General features: G+C 39.7%; 1 protein-coding gene across 7 annotated transcripts in view; it reads left to right on the forward strand.

Annotated features, from left to right (window-relative positions):
* LOC131251867 (probable 3-deoxy-D-manno-octulosonic acid transferase, mitochondrial) overlaps nt 1–19918 on the forward strand; it is an 87697-nt gene that overhangs the window by 46240 nt on the left and 21539 nt on the right. For all 7 annotated transcript variants that reach the window (XM_058252904.1, XM_058252897.1, XM_058252889.1 and 4 more), the window contains exons 7-9: nt 926–1042; nt 1534–1631; nt 18098–18188. In XM_058252904.1, the coding sequence (XP_058108887.1) occupies nt 926–1042; nt 1534–1631; nt 18098–18188 (306 nt within the window). The remainder of the gene's footprint in view (nt 1–925; nt 1043–1533; nt 1632–18097; nt 18189–19918) is intronic.

Raw genomic sequence — 19918 nt, forward strand, 5'->3', positions numbered from 1 at the left:
AAAAAATCATTAGTGGACCACTAGTGATGTAAGCATTCCAAATATGCTCAGTGGTGGACCTTTCCTCGGCGGGCGGGGATTTTTGGTTAAAGCTATTATGTGGGGATCGTGGAAAGAGAGGAATAGAAGGGTATTTGTGAAAAAAATGCATGTCAGGTGATCCCTTAGAAAGAGGCATCTTTTATTTTTATTTATTTATTTATATCATTAGTTGGGCATTGTTGAGGCAAGCATTCCACAGATGCTCAGTGGCGGACCTTTGAAGAGAGTGGAGTGGGTCAAAGCTGTCTCTTACTGTTTTGAGGTCATCTGTGTGTGTGTGTGTGTGTGTGTGTGTGTGTGTGTGTGTGTGTGTCTTATGGCATATATATTACCCTGTATTTTGTATTGGCTTGAGTGTGAGTGACAAGAGGATCACTCGGTGCTTAGGGTTTCCTTGTTCTTGTTTTTTTTCCTTTGCTGAATGAAATAGTCATCTTTTACGATTGAAACAAAAATAAAAAAGGTTTGGGGAAAGGGCGTATTATATGGTCCAAATTGTCCAATCTGGTCGAGGGGTGATTCGTTTATGCTTTGTTCTTGTTGCTTTGGATGTCACTTTTTTTTTTTTTGGAGCTTTTTGAGATGGATTCTCTTTTAATAATATTTGCATTTATTCATAGAAAAAAAATAAAAATCGTAATATAGACATTAAGAGTGAGCATGCACCTCAATACTCAATCTTGATGATTCTCTAGTGAAAGAGGGAGTGATGAGAGGGTTGCTTGTCTAGCCTTTTAATGTTTCTGATCCTCAGTGGCCCCCTCTTAAAGCTTGTCTTGCATTTTAATTTTAATAAAATCTATTGTTATCTATTAAATACCTCAATGTGCAATATAGTGACAGTTTGAGTCTTTATTTACTACATCTGGTCCTTCTCATTTAGCTGTAGGGGATGTTGATGTTTCTGAGAAAGAGAATAGCAAGATAGAAGATCTGCAGCTACAGCTTGCCGACAGGCCAGTTTGGATGGCAGCTTCCATACACAAGGGTGAAGATGAAGGTGAGACTTGGTTTTGTTTACGCTATTAATCTGTTGTATAATCCTTTTGTAAGGTTCGATGATTTGTGATATCTATTCTTTTAAGTATTCTATAGTTTGGTATTTGACAAAGGAAAACAATTTCTTTCTCAAAGATGATATTTCTTCAATAATATGTAATGTTTGGTTGAAAGTTTTTCCCCTCTTTGAGTGGTTTTCACTATTTTTGGTGTTTGATGTTATTTGTTTGTGTTTGTGAGATATTGAGGAGCATATGGTTAAACATTATGACTGAGATTAGTTGCTCTACAAGCTCTTGACACACCCTAAAGTAGTATAGATGGCATTTTACCTTGATAGATGCATTTGTTTGGTCTGATAGAGTATCTGCTTTGCAATTCTTATTTTTAATATTGAATCTTTTTAGTAGTTCTTATGTAGATTTGTTTACAGTTTGTGTGACTGTTATACTAATCATTATTAATTGAAATACCTACAAATTTGAATTGCAGTCATGATATTGGTACACAAAGCACTAATTCGAATATACCCAAGTGTGGTCACTATTATCGTTCCCCGGAATCCACAACATGGAAGACAGATTTCTCTAGTACGTTTCCAGTGCTTTCTTCATAACGCTGCAATGTAATGACAATCCCATGTTTGGTATGTAGAGAACAATATGTTTCCTTTGATAGCAATTTTTTCATTTTACTTGTACAAGGATGGGACTCCCTTCCCATTTACAATTCTTTCTTTCATTTGTATTACAATGGAAATAATAAAGTTATTCCTTTTCTTTTCTCCTCATGTACCATCTTCTTGTATCTTCAACACATTTACACTTTCCATGGCATGGGAGAGCCACAAGTCTAGGTCTCAAGCAAAGAATCTTTTCTTCTTAAAGATATCTCTCTCCAGTCTTCATCATACTCTTCTTTTCCTTTATTCTTTTGTGTTCCTTTCTCTCATTTTGCTCTCCATTCTATCATTTGTCTTGTTCCTTTTGAGCTCCAACCCTAATATTCATTTCTGTTCAGAAATGCTAAAAATAGGCCAATGTCTCCTCTTTTCACAATACCCTAGAACCAATAAACCCTTCTTCATAAGAATATCTTGAAAAATATCTTCTCATCATTTTCCAGTCCTTTTCTTCTTTCATCTCACTATATCATTTCTCGCCTTATATTGAGAGCTCAAAAATCGGTGAGCACATTTTTTTTTAATTTATTTTTTATTTATATTATAGAAAATCCAAATCGATTATGTTAGGAAGAGTAAGATTGTAATATTTGTCTTGTGAGTTTCCATGCTCTTTGTGGTGTGCCATACTATATTTGTGTTTAACATTCTCTTAATATTGATAAGACAATTAGAAAGAGATCTAATGGCATTCCTCCTTCCGTCCCTTCTCTACTCTACTACTATGAATATGACATGAAATTGGAGCAAGATCTACGCTAAATAACTCGTATCCTCCTCAATGTTTTAAATAGCTCTTCTATGTAGCTTGTAGCTTACACTATGTAGTGTAGCATAGCCTTAACGCTACGTAGCTTATGAAAATAGCTTAAGTTGCATGTAGTCTATGCTACATCATAATTTGCGTATGCTACCCGTTATGTAGACCACGCTACATGATATGTAGTTCCCATGATGTTTTCAATGATCTGTTACATTTTTCCATTTCCAATAAAAATTAGTTAACTTTTTTAATACTTAATAGTAAAATAATATAAATAACAATATTAGATTAGTTTCATTGCTCTTTCTTTACCTTTATACTTAATCATTGCCCTTTCCTATTACTTTAGGTTGCATTTTGTTGCACCAAATATCTTGAAATTTTGTTAAATTTCATTATTAATCAATCTAATTTGGTATAGAATATCATGACGTTGGTGCAACCAAGCACCTTGATTAAAATTCTATTAGTTGTGTGTAGCTTATGGTACACGCTATGTAGCTTACGCCTCACACTTCAAAGGGGCGAACGCTATGCTACACACTATTTGCTATTTAAAACACTGATCCTTCTCTCCTTTTCATTTTTCCCTCCTTTATTAATTCTTTTTCTATCCTTTCCAATTGTTGGTTCCTTGGTACTGGTAACTTCAAATGGCCTGTCGGGACCTTCAGTTCCGTTGGCAAGTCCTGTAGGCCTACTAGTATTGCTGAAAATAGTTGGGTACCTAAATCCACTAGTAGCCTCAGGAGCCCTAACTAGGCCCCTAAGATCCACCGACACCCCAGAGCTAGCAGCACTGGTAGCCTTTGGATTCATAATTATCAGCCATCAACTGTTTTCAGTAAGTTATTATTATTATTATTTTTTCCTCAGTAGTTTTGAGATGGTTTGAATATTGTGGTAGTGTGGATGGATTTTTAGGTTATTTATTAGATCTAATGATGATTTAAGTTACATTTTCAAATCTAATGATTGTTTGAGAAATTACTGACTACTGTGGATGTTCACGTAGACGATGATCATAGGGCTCAATTTTCATTAGGGAAGAATTAACATATCCCAATTTTACATGTTAAGTTCGATCAATTTTGGCTTTCATGTTTAGTTTCCTTGAAAAATCTTCTCAGTCATATACCTCACCAAAACATGAGAGGAAATGCGAGAGATACAAGAGGAAGAGGAAATGTGAGGGACGCTCGATGAGAGTCTTGACGTGAGGTAGGTCTTATGAGCCAAGGAGATTGGAAGAATGAGGGAGATAGAGAAAAGCAAGATGGGGATCGAGAGGGGCCCTACAAGTTTTAAGAGGTACGGGAATGTAGCAAATGAGGGTGAGGGCATGGGGTTGGGAAAGGGAAGGGTAAGAGTAGAGATGCTTCAAAATTCATTGGAGAGGCGTTAGAGAAGGTGAGGGTAATTGGATACAGGTGGGGAAGAAGTGAGGTTCTATTGTTCAAAAGGGAGGCGTTGAGGCATTTATGGAAGAACTCCCAACCTTGTACGCAGTGTTTTAAGTATCGACGATATCAGCCGATATATCCCACAATATATCTTATATCCCACCTGTGCGATACGAAACACACAAGTAGTGAGATATATCTCACACATTCGATTCGGTGAGCAATTTTTTTTTTTTTTTTTTTCTGTAAATCATATTAAATTGGTGTCAAATTGTTATAAATCTATGATTTTTCATGTTTTGCATGTCATGAAAAATCATGGATTGGGAACTTTGATTTCGAGATTTGGAGGAGAAGGACTGAGTTGCGGAAAATTTTAAAAGTATCAAAATAAAAAATGTATGTAACCTAATCTAGTGATTCTTCTTTTGCTTTTGAATGTATTGCTTGTGTTTCCACATGTCTTCTTACATTTATAAATTATATGAATAGACTTTGAATGTACTTGCATCAATTTAGTTAGACAACGTATATATTAGGACCCCATACAAAGAAAACCTATTATGTGCACCTGGTTTTTGTAATGTTTTGATTTGTAAGTGTGTATTGATGTTTTTTTTTTTTTTTTATCAATCACTGAAATTTTGTTGAACAATTTGACCAATTTCCAATGTTTCCCATGTTTCCAACAACAACGATACATTACGCAATACAACTGATATATCCCATGCGATAACCAATACATATCTGTATACCAAGGGTGAGATATGTAACGTGATATCGATATTTCGAACATTGCTTGTATGTAGAGGTTTTCTGGAAGGATGGTTGCCGATTAACTTCTCTGGAGTCTTCGGGTGCGCAGGTGCTGTAATGGAGGTCGTGATTCCTCATCATCGAGGATCTTCTATCCCTTTACTTCGCCTTCGTTAGGATAAAAACATAAGAAGAACTTGAGAAAGCTATGGAGATGTTGAATGGAGAGCTTTGCAGAGAAGATGTTGGTGCAGAGGGCCAGATTTTGCCCAAATTTAGTGAATAGGGAGGAGACTATGAACGTGGTGGGTAGCACCGGGGGAAGGAGGTAGGAGCTTGGAGGTCAGATTGGGGTTTGTGTCCCTCGGTATGTAGTAGAGGGGAGGGACATAAGGCCAGGTCTTTCAAGGAGGCAATGCAAGGGGTCAGGACTAAGTAGAACTAGCCATCTAGGAGTAGTGAAAGCCAGAAGGAGGAGAAATTCAAGACGGCATATGGGAAGTGGGCTAATGGCCTGGACATATGTGTTGACCCTGCATCCATGGAAGGAGCTTGGGTTGCTCTTCAATGGTCGGTTGGTTGTGGTGACAAAGGAAGGAGCTCTGGTCTCTTAGGTTAAATCATGGCTAAAATCTTCTTTTTGCTTGGAGGAGAGTGACCACAAGATCAAGCCCTTGAACAAGAATGAGATCTGAATATCTGTTGAATCAAGGATGAATACATATCAAATGGTGGGACGAATATGGATCAAATGGTGAAGGTAGGTGCATTGTTCATCGATGAGCTGATAAAGTCTATAAGGAGGTGGGAAGGCGAATCCTTCTTCGGTAAAGAGGAAGTTTGGTTCCTGTTTTGGGGTATCCCCCTGGAATTATGGAGTAAGGATGTTTTCATGGCTATAAGAGAATCTTTACGGGAGGTGATGGCCATTGATGAAGGAATGGAGGTTGGAGAAGATGTCATTGCAATAAGGCTCTACATTAGGAAGAAGAAGGCATTCTGTGAGCCGGCTTTGGTGATACTAAGTGTCAAAGAGATTTGTATGCAACTGAAAGTCGAAAGGGAGAAGGTGTGGGGTGTTACGTGTAGGCGGGGGAAGGCTTGGAGGAGAAGGGAGGAAGCAATTTAGTCGGCCATGGTTAGGCAGAAGGATGGGAGGAGTAACATTTTGGAGCACAGGCAGAGTACTGAACGAGGGAGGGGTGTCGTGTTCTAAGAGGGTTGGTTGGTAGAAGGTAGGTGGACATGCAAGGTCCCCTGGACCACTTGATGGCATCTGATGCTTTACGTGTGCATCGGAGAAGAGACTCATGCCAATGACTATGTGGTGCCTGCCAACATTTTGCACAAGGTAGATCAGCACGCACATGTCTAGGATGTCTTCTCTCGGGACTCAGCGGTTTAGGCTTGCCGCGGGGATGGATGGAGGTGCAGGCTCAGGATGAGGATCGGGCACTTGTGGAGGCCTTGATCGTGGCTTCGAGTGACAATCGGGTATTAAAACCTACAGTGGGGAGAGGCATTACTACACATTGTGTTCTCAAGGAATGCAACACTTTTCTTTGCTGATAATCGTGCCATGTAGTGGCCTTGAGTGGTGCAATGCCTTTTCTTTGGTGGCGATCAAGCCACATGGTGGCCTTGAGCATTGCTCCTGTTTTAGAAGGGTGGAGAAGGTGACACATGGTGAATCGTTTCAACGTTTTGTCTCAAGGGGATCGGCGTAGCATGGCACGTGGATGCTTATGTTGGGCAACGAAGATATGCTCTCCCCCCAGTTTTGGGTGAAGAGGCATGTGAGATGGACTCTCTCCAAGCCTCACTTGTGTCTCCTTTGGCACATGAGATACGTTTGGGGTTTGGTCTTTTAAATCGAGAAGCTAGGCCTCTTATCCCATACATAAGAGGTGTGTTGAGACCAGTGCTTTTAAGAAAGCAAAGGGACCTCCTCCAAAATCCTTTACTAATGCAAGGTGTGTTGAAGGCCATCCCCTCATCTCTGAAGGAGATTGCCCAGATTAGGTGATCATGTAGAGACATGATAAGGAGCTAGAAGAAGAATGGAGCGATAAAGGTGATGAAGGCGAGGCTCTGACGTTAGCAAATTATCATTTCCAATTATATGGGAAAGGAAGCTTAAACAAAGGTGGATGCTAGCCTTCAGGGAGAAGATCTAACGGGAACCTTAGATGTTACCCTGTTGTAGATAACATGATGTAGGACCGATGCATGAACTCAAATATTGTGATAGATTAATCAGCAAAATTAAATTAATTAATAAAAATCACAAAACTTGCTACCATTATCACAAATACCAAGATTCCAAAAGTAGATCATGCATAATTCAAGCCTAGGTTGCCAAGCATCATCCTACAAGTCTATTAAATAAGGGAAACTAGGATCTAATGGATGTAGAAACATCCAAATAGCATAGGGTGAAGCCTATTTTAAAGAGGAAGGTCTAATACTGCCTAGGGTGAGATTAGGGTTTAGGGAAATTGGGGAAATAGGAAGATTTGGGATTTTTTGGTTTAGGGTTAGAGTTTGGAAAAGAGAAGGTAGGGTTTTGTTGTATGAGTAGTGGAAGGCCAAAGGGACAGGGTGGGGCCGTACAGCCAACCCTATGGGTTCACACGTGTGGCTGTATGGTCACACGTGCGGGCTAGGTAGGTGGGATTCTAGGTTTTCTTAGGGTTCAGCTTGTTAGGAAGGTAAAAGGAGGAGAATATGAAGGTTGTTATTGGATTTGGAGAAAGGGAGAAGAAAGAAGGAAGAAACTTGAAGAAATACCACGATTGTTGATAAAGAGATGTGGGGTGGGGATAGAAGGAAGCCTCGTACTTCGGTTGATGAAGATAAGCTTCGCACCGATCTTCCTTCCAAGTCACATGAAAAACATCCTCATATCACATGAAGATTATGGAGAAAACAAATCTCTCTCTCTCTCTCTCTCTCTCTCTCTCTCTCTCTCTTCATAAAACTAGTAATGAGGAGGTCACACGCCCCCCCCCCCTTTATATAGCCTCAAGACCTTTTCCAAAATTACAAATTAAACCCTGTTTAGTGATTTTGACCAAAATAACCCCAATCTAATGAAAAATAAAATAAAATCACTTGTAAGGTGTCCAAAGTATAAATAAATCATAAAACATAACTATGTCCTATGATGATGAAAGTGGTCCACGATCAACAGCCTGATCATGTAATCCATGCGATCCAACAACTCAATTGTCATGTTCCTCAAATATGACAGTCCAAATCACTCCTTAAAGAGCCCATGTGCATCTTCCCAATGTGGGGTCTTCCAAATGCTCGCACATGCACATGGGGTCTTCAACATGATCATGGGTATTTGCCTAGCCACAAAGAAATCGGTGTGGCCCGCCTTCTCCTCTGATATGTATGTAAAAGTGTACGTGATGTGATGTCCTCTTCATAGCAAATGCAAGGAATGGGGGAATAAATAAAGGTGATGAATTGCTAACTGCGATGGCTTGGGTGCTTGCTCAAGGTGAATGACAGTAATCTAATGGAAGAGGAGCTCGAGTGGGCTAAGGATGTGATTGATAGAGTCGGTAGGCTTCTAGGTCTTTCCTTTGAAGCTTTCGACAAGGATGTCATATCTTTATTCCAGTTTATTGAACAAATGGGGAGTCACTTCCAAAACCTGGTAATCAAACGATTGATAAAGCGGACTCCATAGGGGCAGAGGGAATTACTAAGGTTGGAGAGCGTAGTTGATTATGAATTGGGCAACAAGATCAACAGTTCTCCAGAGGGGTAGAAGATTGAGGTTAGTTTCTCAATGAATGTTCTAAGTTGGAACGTCAGGGGTTTGTGATGTAATTCCAAGCGGTTTCAAATTAGGGCCTGTTTGGTTAGTCGTAAATGTACATAAATAGTGGTAAGTAATTATAACAAATACTTGCCGTTTGATTTAAAGTCAAAATTTCATCTTGAAAATTAGGCAAAACTGATGTAGGACCGATGCATGTACCAAACATCTTGTGAGATCAAGTAGCAAAATTAAAGTAATTAAAAATAAAAATAAAATAAATCTAAATTAAAATTAAAAAAGAAAAAAAAAAAAAAAAAAACACAAACCTTGCCATTCTCATCACAAATACCACGAAAACCAAAAGAATATCATGCATAATCCTAGACTAGGTTACCAACATTGTCACACATGATCATTAAATAAAGGAAACTAGGATCTAATGGATGTAGGGACATCCAATTAGCATAGGATAAAGCCTATTTCAAAGTAAAAGACCTAATACAAACTAGGGTAAAATTAAGGTTTTTAAGAAATTGGGGAAAGCTAGGAATTAGGGTTCATAGGGATCAAATTGGTTAAGGGGGTTAAAGGTTTGAGGTATGAAGATGTAGGAATTAATGTTTTGGATAGAAGGGGTGTAAGGATTTGGGTGAATTGAATAATGGGAGAAGTTAGGGTTTGGTAATTTGGGAAAGTAGGAAAGTTAGGGATTTCTAGGTTTAGGGTTAGGTTTTTGGGAAAGAGTAAAGGGGTTTTGATTTCAAGGGTGGTGGGAAACTAAAAGGACCAGAGGGGTTCACATGTGTGGCTGTATGCTCACACGTGTGGCTATGGTGGATGGGTTTAGGTCTTTTAAGGTTTGAATTGTTGATAGGTATGGGAAAGGTAGGTTTAGAAGAAGATGAAGATTTGGGATGGGAGAATCGAAGAACTTCGAAGAAAATACCTGGATGGAGAATTAAGGGATGGTGATGTGGGGATAGCTGTAGACCTTACACCTTCGTTGATGAATATTAGTCTCACACCAATCTCCCTTCTAAATCACATGAAAGTATCTTCAAATCTCATGAAGATAGAAGAAGAAGAAAAGAGTGCAAAGCTTCTTTTGTTTTTTTCACAAAATCCAATGGGGGAGACTCACACGCCCACCCTCTTTTTATAACTCTAAGAAGTTTCAATAATTACAATAATCACCATCTCGTAAATTTTAATGGAAATAACCCTAATCTAAATAAAATCAACTGAAAACACTCATAATGGTGTCCAAACATAACATAAACAAAACTAAATCCTATCAGCTGATAAAGTCTAAGAAAAACTAGTGTGGACGATGCACGATCAATGGCTCGATCATATGTGATCCAGCATCCCGATCGTCATGTCCCTCCAATCCAATGGTCTGGATCACTCCATAAAGTAGCCCATATGCATCTTCCCAGTGTGGGATCTTTTAGATGCTTGCACATGCACATGAAGTCATAAGCACTATCGCGGGTACTCGCTTAGCCACAGGGAAATTAGTGCGTCTCGCACTCTTTGCTACGTACGCAAAGGTGTACATGTAGTGATGTCCTCATCAACTCTCATCGGCTGAGAGGAGTTCGCCTCTGGCGGACTAAAACTCTTGTAGCACTCCAAAATGTCTGGATCTAAATGTTGTAGCTCGTCCTCTGTAATCCACGTACTATTTGAACTCGGTCTGTGCTTCCACTTGATGAGGAATTTCTGAAATCCCCCATGTCGAGTGGAAATTGCTTGTGCATCCAGTATGCTTTCAATTTGTTCGCTTTTTGCAGGCAAGGAGGGTAAAAGTGGTAAATGCTCGGATGATTGGTCAGGTAGGGGCCATGGGTTTGGGACTAGGTTGTGGTCTGCGGGAGGGTTTATGGATGAATCAACAAGTGAAGTAGCAAGACCCTTGTATTGTACTTGATCTTCCACATTAAAAGTTGAACTAATTCCCATGGTAGGTGGAAGGTCTACTACATACGCATTAGGACCCAGTTTCTGTAGTATTTTGTATGGTCCTGTGTTACACACTTGTAACTTTTTAACAGCCCCATGTGGGAACCATTTAGGCCTCATACGAACCATGACATAATCTCCTACTTGGAATTCATGAAACCTGCGATGAGAATCAGCAAATGCTTTGTATTTTTCATTACATACATGAATTCACTTCCTGATCTCACTATGCAACTCACGTATGTGACGTGCAAACTCATGTGCTGACTCAGATGGCCTATGGGACATAGACATAAGTATGAGATCTATAGGTTTTCTAGGTTTGTAGCCATGCACAACCTCAAATGGACTCATGCCTATGGACTTACTAATGGAATTATTGTATGTTAGCTCAGTTATAAGCAAAACGGTATCCCAAGTTCAGATGTGATCACCCACAAGGCATCTAAGCAAATTTCCAAGACTCCTATTGACAATTTTAGTCTGACTGTCTGTTTGAGGGTGATAGGCAGATGAAAATGGAAGCCTTGTCCCCATCATGTGTCATAATGTCTTTCAAAAATAGCTCATAAAGCGTACATCACGATAAGACACTATGGTCTTAGGTCGACCATGTAAACGCACTACCTCTCCAAAGAAAAACTTAGCCACATTAGAGGCATCTGACTTTTTTTTTTTTTTTTTTTTTTTTTTGTTTTTTGTTTTTAATTTTTTAACATGGAATGAAATGGGCCATTTTGGAAAAACGGTCCACAACCACAAATATGGAATCGTGTTTCTTGATAGTTTTCGATTAGCCCAACACAAAATCTATATTAACGTCCTGCCATAGAGCATCGGGTACTGGTAATGGCGTATACAAAACTGTATTTTGCTTTCTTTGCTTTGCCGGTTGATAAGTCTTGCACTGCCCTACAATCTTGGCTACATCTTGCTTGAGACTTGGCCAATAAAATCTATCCTCCATAAGGGCAATGATCTTGTCCCTCCCCAAATGACTGGCTACCCCTCCTGCAAGAAGTTCTCAAACTAGAAAATCACGGAGGGAGGTGCGGAGAGCGCAGAATCTGTCACCTTTAAATAGAAACTCATCGATGATGATAAACCCGCAACTATCGGTTGACTGACCATCTCGTAGTGACGTGTACAAACCTCCAAAGTCTGGGCAAGTAGGATACTCTTCTTTCAGCCGATCAAACTCAGTCACTTCCACTCTCATACTTTGGAGTAGTGCCACACGACGACTAAAAACATCAACAGGTTTGTTCTTGACCCCATCTTTATGTTTCAGAACGAAAGAATCTTCCTGAAGAAATTGGACCCATTTGGCATGCCCAGGGTTTAGTTTCTTCTGGGAACTGAGATAACGTAAGGCCTCATGGTCAGAGAATAAGACAAATTCTTGTGGTAATAAGTAATGTCGCCAACAACACAAGGATTGGTCAACCGCGTAGAATTCTTTGTCGTAAGCAGAATACCGTTGCTTTACTTCATTCAACTTCTCACTAAAATCAGCAACGGGGTGCCCTTCCTGACTAAGCATGCCACCTATACCTACCCTAGATGCATGTATCACAAGCAACCTCAAAGACTTTAGAAAAGTCTGGAAGGTGCCTGATGCGGGCTTTACTCATCTTGCCCTTAATCTCCTTAAATGCTTTAAAGGCAGCTTTAGTCCATACAAACTCCCATTTCTTGATGCAATCTATGATGGGAGCCATGATGGAACTAAATCCTCTGATGAACCGCCTATAAAAAGTTGCTAAGCCATGAAAGGCTCGCTCCTCATGAATATTGCGCAGTTCAAGCCATTCAACTATGGCCCAGACTTTCTCGGGTTCCGCTCTCATGCCCTCATATGATACGATGAACCCTAAGAAGAAAACGCTTTTTGACATAAACGTGCATTTCTTGAGGTTGGTGTATAGCTTTTCCGTTCTGAGGACCCCACTAACTTGCCTCAGATGATGGGGATGTTGTTCCTTTGATGTGCTATAGATAAGAACTTACCCTAGGTCATCACAAGGAACTTACCCATAAAGGGTCTCAACACCTGGGTCATTACTCTCATAAATGTGCTCGGGGCGTTAGTTAAGCCAAAGTGTATGACTAGCCACTTGTATAGCCCATCCTTCGTCTTGAAGGCTGTCTTTCATTCATCTCTTAAGCGTATACGTATTTGGTGGTACCCGCTCTTGAGGTCAATCTTCAAAAAGATTGTTGCACCCGCCATCATATCTAGTGTATCATCAAGACGCGGTATGTGAAACCGGTACTTGACCGTGATTTTGTTGATGACTCTACTGTCCATACACATGCCCCACATGTCATCTTTCTTGGGCATGAGAACTGCTGACACGTCACACGGTTTAGACTCTCCCGAATGAAGCCCTTTCTGAGGAGCTCATCTACTTGCCTCTTCAACTCTGCATGCTCCGTAGGGTTCATTCGATAATGAGGAATGTTTGGTAGAGTCAACCTAGGGACAAGATCAATGGCATGCTGGATGTCCCTCATGGGTGGAAGCTCATCTGGAAATACGTCGTGAAACTCATCCATATCGACTTCATCTTAGGGGGTCCCTCTACACTAACCTCGAGTGTAACTTCTCTTGCCACTAAGGCGTATCGAATCTGCCATAGTCTTTCTCTCAAATTCTTTGGCGTTGATAACATGAAAAGACTTAGGTTGGGATTTCCTCGTATCCCTTGGGTTACTTGACTTCCCATCAGTTTTCTTCTTCGCATTTCTTTTTGGTTGGAGCGGAATTAGAGTGATCTTCTTGCCTTAATGCATAAATGAATACACATTTGAGCAGCCATATATCATCACATTATGGTCAAATAGCCAAGGCCGTCCTAAAATGATATGCCCAACATCCATAGGCAAGACATCACACCACAATGAATCTGAATAGGATTCAAAATTAATGGGCATGAGACATCGCTGGGAAAGAGGCATCCACCCATGACACTCTATAAGGCTGAGGGTGCGGTTCAGGTTTCAAACCCAAGCGGGACAGTGCTAGTGGAGACCACATTGATACATCTACCACTATCGACGATCACCTTGCAATTCTTCTCTCCACATTTTGCATGGGTGTAAAATATCGTAGTCTGACGCCAATCATCATTCTCCTTAGTATTGGTCAAGGCGCACTTGACTACTGCAAGTGGTGTGGTCTCTTCTTCTTCTACTTCCTTATCACTAGCACTAGTGATATTGGGCTGATAGACTTTTTCTTCACAATCGCCCCATTCATCTACTTCTTCCTTACCTTCATCAATCACCAGGGCCTTGTTCCTTTCTTTCGAGGGACATTGATACGCGAAGTGGCCAACTCTATGGCAATTGAAGCATTGTGTTTGCTCACCTACCCTAGAGCTAGCACTTGCTATCCCTTTTCCTTTGACATCTTTAGGGTTGGACTGGGAACCCATTTGGGGTCTGGACTGACTCTCTATGTTAGGCTAGGCCCCTTGAGGGTAAGTCTTGACACTTAGATCCCGATAGTCATAACACCTACTAACTGGTGCTTTGAGATAGTGTTTGATGTCTTGAACCACTTGTTACATGTGCTTCAATGTGCCAACGTTACGAGAGTAAAGTTCTTGTTGGATCTCAAATTGGAGGCCTGTCCTGAATCTGGACAATGTAATCATCGAGTCCTCGTCAATGTCACATTGCATCATGTACTCCTTGAACCTAGCGATGTACTCTGACGCAGTCATGGATTCCTGGCGCAAGGCTTGTCACTAGTCTAGGAGCCTCTAGCGATAAGAAAGAGGGAGATACTTTTCTTTAAGGATCTCTTTCATCTCGGCCTAGTGCGTAACTGGGGGTTCTCCTCTTCTTTCAATTTTACGCTCCATGTTGGTCCAAAAAAGTTTGGCCTGGCCCACCAACTTCATCTTGTCAAATCTTACTCGACGGGCATCAAACCTATCATACCACTCAAAATAGTGGTCCATGTCTGCCACCTAATCAAGGAATGCTTTGGGGTCCAAGCGACCATCAAAACTGAGAGCCTCAACTTTGACACCCTTCATAACTTGGGCATCTGGATCATGACGGTTATAATGTTCCTCACGTGGAGGTGACATTCGTGCTCGACCACGGCCAACACCTTGGCCACGACCATGCTCCCGCCTATCAACTTGATCTCCTTCCTGAGATTGAACATCTTCCCCAGTGTCAAGGTTTGCTTGTTAAGGAGGCCTCTAGTTGATTGATGCACGCATTAGTCGTGGTTAATTGAGTGGCAGTTGTTCTATTGTGCACTTCAATGGTCGTCAGATGGTTATTGATAGCATTAAGGGCCTTGGCAATCTGCTCTAGATTCATTATGGGTTGTAGATCAAAACCACGTCCCGAACGAGTAGGCAATACACAAGGAAACTCTAAAAAGAAACCCTAGGTCCTAGGACAATGTTATGACAATGATAAAACTAACCTAGAGATCACGTTGGACACACTAACCAGAAAATTCAGCAAGTCGCTATCCTCAAATCTTATGTTGAAAATTCAGTAGGGTAGTAATCCGAGGGTGCCAAATTGAAAATTCAGTACAGGTGTAATATGAAAATTACAAGCTGAAAATTCAGCAATGTGACATCCTGAAATTACTATGTTGATATTTCAGCAATGGTATTAAGTGGAGATGCGAACTGAAAATTCAATAATAGGATAATAAAAAAATAAATCAGCAATATGATCCTATATGTAATGAATGCTCTACTAACCCTAGATGTGACTCTAACCTAAATGCAACAAAGAATTCCTATGCTAAACCTATGGGCTTTGATACCAAAATTGATGCAGGACCGATGCATGAACCAAACATCATGTGAGATCAAGTAGCAAAATTAAATTAATTAACCCAAAAAAAAACACAAACCTTGCCATTCTCATCACCAATACCACGAAAACCAAAAGAATATCATGCATAATCCTAGCCTAGATTTCCAACATTGTCACACAAGATCATTAAATAAAGGAAACTAAGATCTAATGGATGTAGGGACATCCGATTAGCATAGGGTAAAACCTATTTCAAAGTAAAAGACTTAATACAACCTAGGGTAAAATTAGGGTTTTTAGGAAATTGGGGAAAGCTAGGAATTAGGGTTCATAGGATCAAATTGGTTAAAGGGGTTAAAGGTTTGAGGTATGAAGATGTGGGAATTAATGTTTTGGATAGGAGTGTAAGAATTTTGGATGAATTGAAGAATGGGAGAAGTTAGGATTTGGTAATTTGGGAAAGTAGGAAAGTTAGGGATTTCTAGTTTTAGGGTTAGGGTTTTGGAAAAGAGTGAAGGGGTTTTGATTTTAAGGGTGATGGGAAACTAAAAGGGACAAGGTATGGCCGTACGATTTATGTAAACTCTGTGGGGCCCACCGTGATTTATGTATTTGATCCACTCTGCCCGTCCATTTTATTAGATAATTTTAGTGCACAAGCCCAAACATGAAGCATATCCAAAGCTTAGGTGGACCACACCACAGGAAACTATGTAAATTGAACGTTTACCTTTGAAAAATTCTTGGGGGCCACTGAAGTTTTGTATTAGCCTAATATTTTTGTTATCTCTTCATCCATGTTCGTGTGATCGTATGAATAGGTTGGATGACAAATAAACATCACTGTGGGCCCTAAGAAGGTTTCAATGGTGGAAATCATTATTCTCACTATTTCATGTGGTGTGGTCCACTTGAACCTTAGATATGCTTTAATTTTGGGCTCAAGTCCTAAAATGAGATGGAAAAACGAATGGACGGCATGGATAAAATTCATACATTTGCGGTGGGCTCAACAGAGTATACTCAATACAATAAAAGCGTATTGAGTAACTCAGTCTGCAATCCAATTTCTGCTCGGACGTGGATGGGAACGGATTAGTTGTTACCAGGGTAACAACTTAGTGGGTGTTACTCTAACTGGGTGGGGCCCACTTTGATGTATTTTATGTGTATCCACGTTGTCTATCTATTTTTGCATCAAATTTTAGGAGGCGATCCCAAATCATAAGAAGATCCGAATCTCAGTTCGACCATACCAATGAAAAAAGTGATGAATAACTATTAAAACCTTCTGTAGGCCGCAATATTTTTGGATCAATCTGATCTTTCTACTTTCTCGTCATCCAAATCTTCTTGACTTTATCAAGAAGTTGGATTGCAAATAAACATTACAAAAACTTTACAATGGGCCCTTTGGAATTTTTAATGGTGAGGCACTCCATCACCATTGTTTCCTGTGGTGTGGTCCACTTGAGATTTAGATATGCATAATTTTTGGTACCCGGTCCTAAAATGGATCGTAGAAACGGTTGAACGACATGGATATTCAACAAATTATCAAGGTGGGCCCCACGGTAGGGGTAACACCCACTAAGCTGTTAACCGGGTAACACCTAATCCATTCCTGACATGGATGGCGACACTGCGTAGCTAGTGGCTATTGAATGGTCCTCTTTGGGCTCCACTATCATGTTTGTATTTTATCTATGCCTTTCATCCATTTTTCCATATCATTTTAGGATAATTTAGAGTGGGCTACAAGCCTGCAACACTCAATTCTCATGTGGGCTACAACACTTGAATTTAGAGTTTTAAGATAATTTTACACCTTTATTTGGCCTAATTAAGTGTTTTATTTGATATAGTTCAATGATATATAGTGAAAATGTGACGGCCCACCTGACGGATGCGGTGGATCTAATGTATGTTTGTCCCAACTCCCAAGTAGGATCAACATTCTACATTACCGTTAAGAAAAAATACATTTAATTTTTGAATTCATTTACTTTTGCATGCTAACTGCATTTATACTATATAAACTCATTTTGGTTATTATTGGAGTGATTTCTTATGGCAACGTATACTTTTTGGGCCCCATTAAAAAGAAAACTTATTAGTTAATGTATTTTTATTTTTATTTTTTTGTAATTTTTTAGTTCCTGAATATGCAAATATGGGTATTTACGTATGTCCTGAAGTTTCACTGAAAAATTCCATCATTATCCCCCACGATTCCCCATTTTTCTTCGCATATTCGGTTATTTGTGATATTATCAGCGATAACGATATTATATCTTTATCTCTTGCCAGCGAAACTTGTAGCGATACCGACAACACAAACACTAATCCTAACTCCATCATCATCAACCCAACTCATTACCGACCAAACTGACCCAACTCCACCATACAAACCGTACGATTGTACAGACGTGCCCGTACGGTGCACAGACCTGTCCGTACAGCCGAACCTTCCACTGATCATCTCTTCTTCTCTATTTTATAAAACCCTAACCCTAACCCTACCCTTTTATAAAACCCTATATTCCCGATTTCTTGATTTTCAAACCTAAACCCTAATCCATTCAAACCCAAGTAAAGCACAAGTGAATCCTGGAAGCTAGAATGAATCCTATGCTAAATGGAAGTTCTACCTTCCATTGGGTCATGTCTGATCAATAGCCTTAAGGATCTATTCTGTGAGATTGTGATGTGGTCTTGAACTTGAGCTTAATTGAATACTTGATTTCTCTAAATTTGTGGTAGATTGACTTTATTTTATGCTTTGATTTACTCTAGTAATCCATTAATTAATTTATTTGCATCATCCTCATTTGGGCCATTTGTCCTGCATCATGTTGGCTCTAGATTATATCAAGTTTCTAATAATTATCTTCATTTTTTCTTTGCAGGCTTTGCAGAGAGAAGGGCTGCATGTTGTCTTGAGGTCTCAAACTGAAAAAATTTTGCCAAGCACAAATTTCTATGTGGTGGATACATTAGGTCCATCTCTTCCAAGATCAAGCATTCTAGTTTCTTGTTTTGAAGTACCTTCAAACTGTCAAACATATGCACCCCACCATGATGATGGGATGCTCCAAATATAAGGTGATCCAGTTATGTAGTGGATCAACATGGAAAAGAATGGAGAGCTACCCAATGTCCTTGAATTACAAGTTTTGGGGGTGCCCCTGATGATTAGATCATAGTTTGAAAATCCGAAAACTCAACTCAACTCAATATTCAGCTGGGTCGAGTTGACTTGAAGATTCGAACCAACTCAACTTGATATTTAATAACTAGAAATTTAAACAATTAGGGATAGGGGTAGATATTTAACATAGTTAACTATTATTAACTGCAAATATTGTTAATAAACCGGTTCACAGTGTGCTGCTTATGTTTGTTTATCGTCTCACAAGGGTCATGGGTTCTATTCCCTCCCTACCCATTTACATTCTAGCATTGTGAATCATCAAGTCATCCTGAGTTGGGATCAAGTTAGACCCAATACCAAGTTTCCCTGTGACTCGAGCTAAAAATCTTGCTGACTTGAGTTGATTGAGCCAGGTTTTGAGTCAACCTGGCGAGTTTTAGAAACATAGATTGGAATCATTGGATAGGCCTGTTTTTTGGTGCATCCCATTTTCATGATGGGGTGACCCTATTGGATAGGTGAGATCCCATACACTGCAGTGGGCCCCATACTGATTTTGGAGGCTTTCAGGTGGTCTATGGTTCTCTATTGTCTGGTTCACTTGATGATTGGATTAGCTTCGTCCTTGGGGCACACCCACCTGATGTTTTGATTTGCCTGTTGGATGGCATACACACTGCAGAATGTGACTCCATGGTAATTACCATGAAGTCAAATCCATGTGAATGGTAATGTGGTGACATATTTACCATTTTTTTTTTCTTGAGATTCAAGTTTGGATTCCCTGAAGTCCATGCATTTCAGTCTTAGCCTACAATTACCTTATGAAATTACTTGGGTGCAATGTGTTCTATGACAGCCTGATTCTAAGTGGCCAGATCATTTGAAGAAAATGGTTTTTGGCAAAGTGGGTTCAGCTTTACAGGTTTCCCCTAGACTAATAGAGATGAAGAGTTTTAGCAACCAGATCATCATCATCATCCTCTAAGCCTTAACCAACTAATTGGGCTCAACTACATGATTTCTTTTGGAACCAGATATTATTATTATTATTTAAATACAAAAGCTTCTGATCAGCCATGGAAAACGAGAAAGCAAATATTCTTTAAATGGAAAGCTTTTGAACAACGGATATATAATGTCGCAGATATGTGTAGTATCTGTTGTATCAAATGTCAAGGTGTTCCCTTTGTCGGTAGTCATACAAACCTGGTTGAAATTATGGCTGATCATAATGAGCTTTGATAATAATCCAAAAAAAATGCTTTTATGCAAGATAGTTTCCCCTAACTCTGAAGGACTGGAGATGCACCAAATTTTAGGGCCCTAAATGATGACAAACATCCATGTTCTTTTACCATGAAAATCACATTTTGATATAGAAGAACCTTTCCTTTTGATATCTAGGTAATCAAGTATTATCTCTGTGCAATTGGCACACATGTATGAGATCCTGACTATTCAGTTTCTGGGGTCCTATCACTGATGGTGTCTGCCCAAAAATAAGACTGGCTGGATGATATTAGCAACCAATTGGAGAACGTTTGAAGATTGCAATGTGAAAGGATGTCCCACC

Source organism: Magnolia sinica, chromosome 1 (genome assembly GCF_029962835.1).
Source record: "Magnolia sinica isolate HGM2019 chromosome 1, MsV1, whole genome shotgun sequence".
NCBI classification, from domain to species: domain Eukaryota; kingdom Viridiplantae; phylum Streptophyta; class Magnoliopsida; order Magnoliales; family Magnoliaceae; genus Magnolia; species Magnolia sinica.